This window comes from Contarinia nasturtii, unplaced genomic scaffold (genome assembly GCF_009176525.2).
Source record: "Contarinia nasturtii isolate CC-2019 unplaced genomic scaffold, AAFC_CNas_1.1 Cnas_scaffold_350, whole genome shotgun sequence".
NCBI classification, from domain to species: domain Eukaryota; kingdom Metazoa; phylum Arthropoda; class Insecta; order Diptera; family Cecidomyiidae; genus Contarinia; species Contarinia nasturtii.
The window spans coordinates 4,734,623-4,738,483 of NW_022197705.1; the positions used below are offsets into that span (position 1 = coordinate 4,734,623).

At 34.3% G+C, this 3,861-nt stretch overlaps 1 protein-coding gene across 1 annotated transcript in view; it reads right to left on the minus strand.

The window, feature by feature from the left end:
• Positions 1 to 514: 514 nt before the first annotated feature.
• The window catches only part of LOC116338270 (myb-like protein I), a 71,056-nt gene continuing 67,709 nt past the window's right edge, over positions 515 to 3,861 (minus strand). Inside the window, exons 6-7 of the mRNA XM_031763402.1 lie at positions 646 to 799; positions 515 to 573 (exon numbers count right to left, since the gene is read on the minus strand). Of these exons, the coding sequence (XP_031619262.1) occupies positions 515 to 573; positions 646 to 799 (213 nt within the window). The remainder of the gene's footprint in view (positions 574 to 645; positions 800 to 3,861) is intronic.

Below are 3,861 nucleotides of genomic sequence, written 5' to 3' on the forward strand. Positions count from 1 at the left end.
ATGAAAACGAGCATTTTCGTGAAAATCAGATCGTGGATGAGATTGCTATAACGCTATAAACTCACATTTAATGATAATGTTAAAAAGGTAAGTTTCATAAATTCGCTATATGTCGATTAATTTATAATACATTAATAAAACGGAAAATGGAAACATTGATCAAATCAATATTGGAACCATTATGCGTGAAATTGGGTTTTGACACAGAAAATATGCATACTTTTTTTTCCTTCTCTTGCTCATTTCAGTGATGATGTCGAAAATTGGCTCATTTGAATTTTAGTGATCCGTTCAATCGTTCATTTCTTAATAAATTCATATTCCTTTAGTCAACACCGGAACAACGATGGAAAATGCACACTGACGACAGCAAAATGAAAGTGTGCACTTAGCACTTAATCAACATTAATTTAGAAGAAAATTGAAGTCAAAATGCCATGCAACGAAGCTTGAATTCATTGTTATTTGTTTGTTTTTCCATCTTTGCTGCTGAGCTGTTGTTCATTCAATAACCTTACCCACTCTTTCCTTTTCTCTCCATTGTTTCCATCAATTTGATGGCATCAAATATGGCTAAGCAAAATTAATAACAAAGCGAATGAAGTGGAAAAAAAGGCAAAAAAGAACAAAAAAAACTGAACATACCGTACGGACACAGACATTGATACGAATTTCCATCGTGTCCTTGAGATAAATCAACGCAAATGCCATTGTTTGTGCAAGGACTCGGAAAACAAGCATCGATTTCCTCGCAATGTGATCCAGCAAATCCGCTACAGCATTGACATTCATATCCCTCCTGTTTGATAAATGAAAAGAAGAAAAAGAATGAAAGTGAATGAACAGGTTTCGTTGTCGCACAGTTTCACTCTATATGTATAATAATGAATTTTTGAAATTTTTTACTGCAATATTATCCACACAAAAAGGAGCATATTCTTTCAATAATTCGAAATTCTTGATTAAAGCTATATCTACAGCATTTCAACCGCAAATAAAATGCGACAAAATTCTAAAAAGAACAACATTCGACAGTGATATACATTGCTTGGACACACACACACAAAATATCATTCCTGAACATTATTGCAAAGCAGAATAAAGGTTACCATAAACCGTCGAATTTCGATTATAAAATTTGGTATCAAAAGGAATAAATCTTCGGTTGCGATAATGTTTGGGATTTACATTTTGTGTGTGTAGACTGTAGATTTTATGGAAAGGTGAAAAAGCAATTTTTGTCCAACGCAGCCATCCGGCGCCAATCTTTTCATCACCGATTAGACGTCAAACAGTCTCTTTACGTGTTTGTTGGCTTGAAATATTTAATGATATAAATTGTTTTGGTCTGCTTGTTCAGCAGTTTTACTTAAAATTTTCTCGTCTATTATAAATAAGAAAATGGAATAAGTGTTACCGCTTTTTAGCATTTATTATTCAGTTTATATCCAAGCGATTGAACCAATTATTTGTAATAAACGCTCGCGTTCATTTTCGGACAACACGGTTTCGAACCATTTTCCTCATTAAAATAATTTTTATTTCAACGATATTTCATAGAGAATTTTCTTCTTAACTGTAAATTGTTGAGAAAAAAGATCCTCGAACACCACTTGTTTCATTCGTGTGGCATGTGTCGGAATAAATATAAACAGTTTATTTGTGCACAAAAGTGTTTGTTATATAACTATATTTTCGATAATATACCCCCCATCTTAATTGGGACCTTGTTCCCCACTGAAAATAGAAGAAACATTTGCTATAAAACCCATGGAATGCTTTAAACTGTGATTAGTGTGAAAACGCATGTTTCTGATTTAACATCATTTTACTTTATTTGAAAGCGATGGATGCATTACCGACGGCAAGATTAGTTTTGATGTGGTTGTCTGTGTATCCGCCAGATGATACCGTTAGTAATGCAATGCGAAAAATCCATTTTATTTTTACGTTGATTGTGATTGCAATGCAAGTGGTTGTGTTTAGTGTTGGTTTGGCATTCATGTTGAGATATCTAATGTCCGATTTGGAGCACAGTTTATTTGCATTTTCCGTATCGTTGGCTCATTTGGCTATGATCTATGTGATTATTGTTGCTTTTTTGCTGCGCACCGAAATACCGACCATTTTCGGAATGTTACAAGACATCTACGACGCAAGTAAGATTTATTTGCCAAAGCTGGTTCACATTTATTTGTAAAATTCCGCCCTTTATTTGATTTAGATAAAAATGAAGAAGATTCGTTTACAATTTTGATGGAAGCAAACGATAAAAGCGAATATGCATGGCGAATTTATTTCAAATATGTTGTCGGTGGTTTTGTTGTAAACACGTTATTCACAAGTGTACAATCGGTTATCGTTTGTTATATGGACAAAGGGGAATTTGATCGGGATCTCGTGTTTGTGCCATACAGTTTTATGTGAGCACTTTCAGTCGACATTTTTTTTATTGGGAAAGAATAACATATTTTTGAATGAATTTCTTTTATCAGTTTACCATGGAATCAATCAACACCAATTGGATACTTTGGTGAAATACTTTTTAGCACATTTGCTGCGGGCGGTTCTTACTTTGCATTAAATGGTGTCATTTTGTTACTTTTTATTTCAATGTGTTTGCATCATCAACATTTTTTCAAAGTTTTGGAACAGTCACTGAACAAATTGAATCGACCTGATGTTAGCCGAAACAACAGAAAATTCGTTTACAATATCTTTCAATTTCATAGTACGGTGCGAGGGTTAGTTTTTTTGATGAAGTATCTTTGGGATGTTATTTTGTAAAATGAAATTCCGTACAGCTGGTTTGCACACACAGCCGAAATCTACAGTTTATTCGTTATGATTGAACTCATTTATAGCATGCTGTTGTTGTCATGTGCTATTTTTCAATTGGATATGGTATGGGTTTTATGAAAGCGTGTATTTTTACACAAAAATATGATGCGTCCATCAATTTCAGGAACTCAAAGATCTTGATTCAGATTTTATGATTTTTGTGTCGGCTGCAATAATCGGTACCTCGAATCTATTCTTATACTGTTACTTTGGCAAACAGGCCAACTACAGTTTCGAGAAAATGGCAGACGTATTTTATGACTGCAACTGGCAATCACTTCCGTATGATCTGCAAAAAACATTCATCGTTGCAATGGCAAACTCACAAGTACAAATACATTATTCGGGCTTTGGTGTTGCAATTTTAAATTTGGAAACATTCACCAGTGTAGGTTGCAATTTTGAAATTAATTTCGCTTCGGATCGATAGAGCCTAGGGGACATTCGTAGCAATTCTAGTAAGCTAGTTTTATTTACGTATTCGCTAATCACTTACTAGTATTACTAGTGAGTACACTAGTGCTGCTAGTAGCTGCTAGTTTTTCTAGTGTTTTGAAATAACCTAGACGTATCGTATGATACATAAAAGAAACAACAGTAATGCTTAAGTCGCTTGTAAACGAACCAAGTGAATAGCGGAGACGCACAATATTGCGGCAACGGATAACAACGTTCGTTGTCGCTATTCACTCACTTCGTTTTCGTGCGTCTCCGCTATTCACTTGGTTCGTTTGCAAGCAACTTACGCATGCTACAATATATTTTACATGCCTCAATTCATTTGCTTTGGACTATAAAACGCTAGTGCTTGCTAGTCGCTGCTAGTTGCTGCTAATTTCACTAGTTTTTCTAGTATGAATGTCCCCTAGGATAGAGCATTCACTTAAATCTATATGGACACATTGAAGCTGGCAACATATATGACAGCAATATAAATTACTTTGTTTTCTCGTAAATTTCAGTTTATGAAATATGTTTATTCATATTATATGATGTTCAAGACGATACATGATGTTTAAG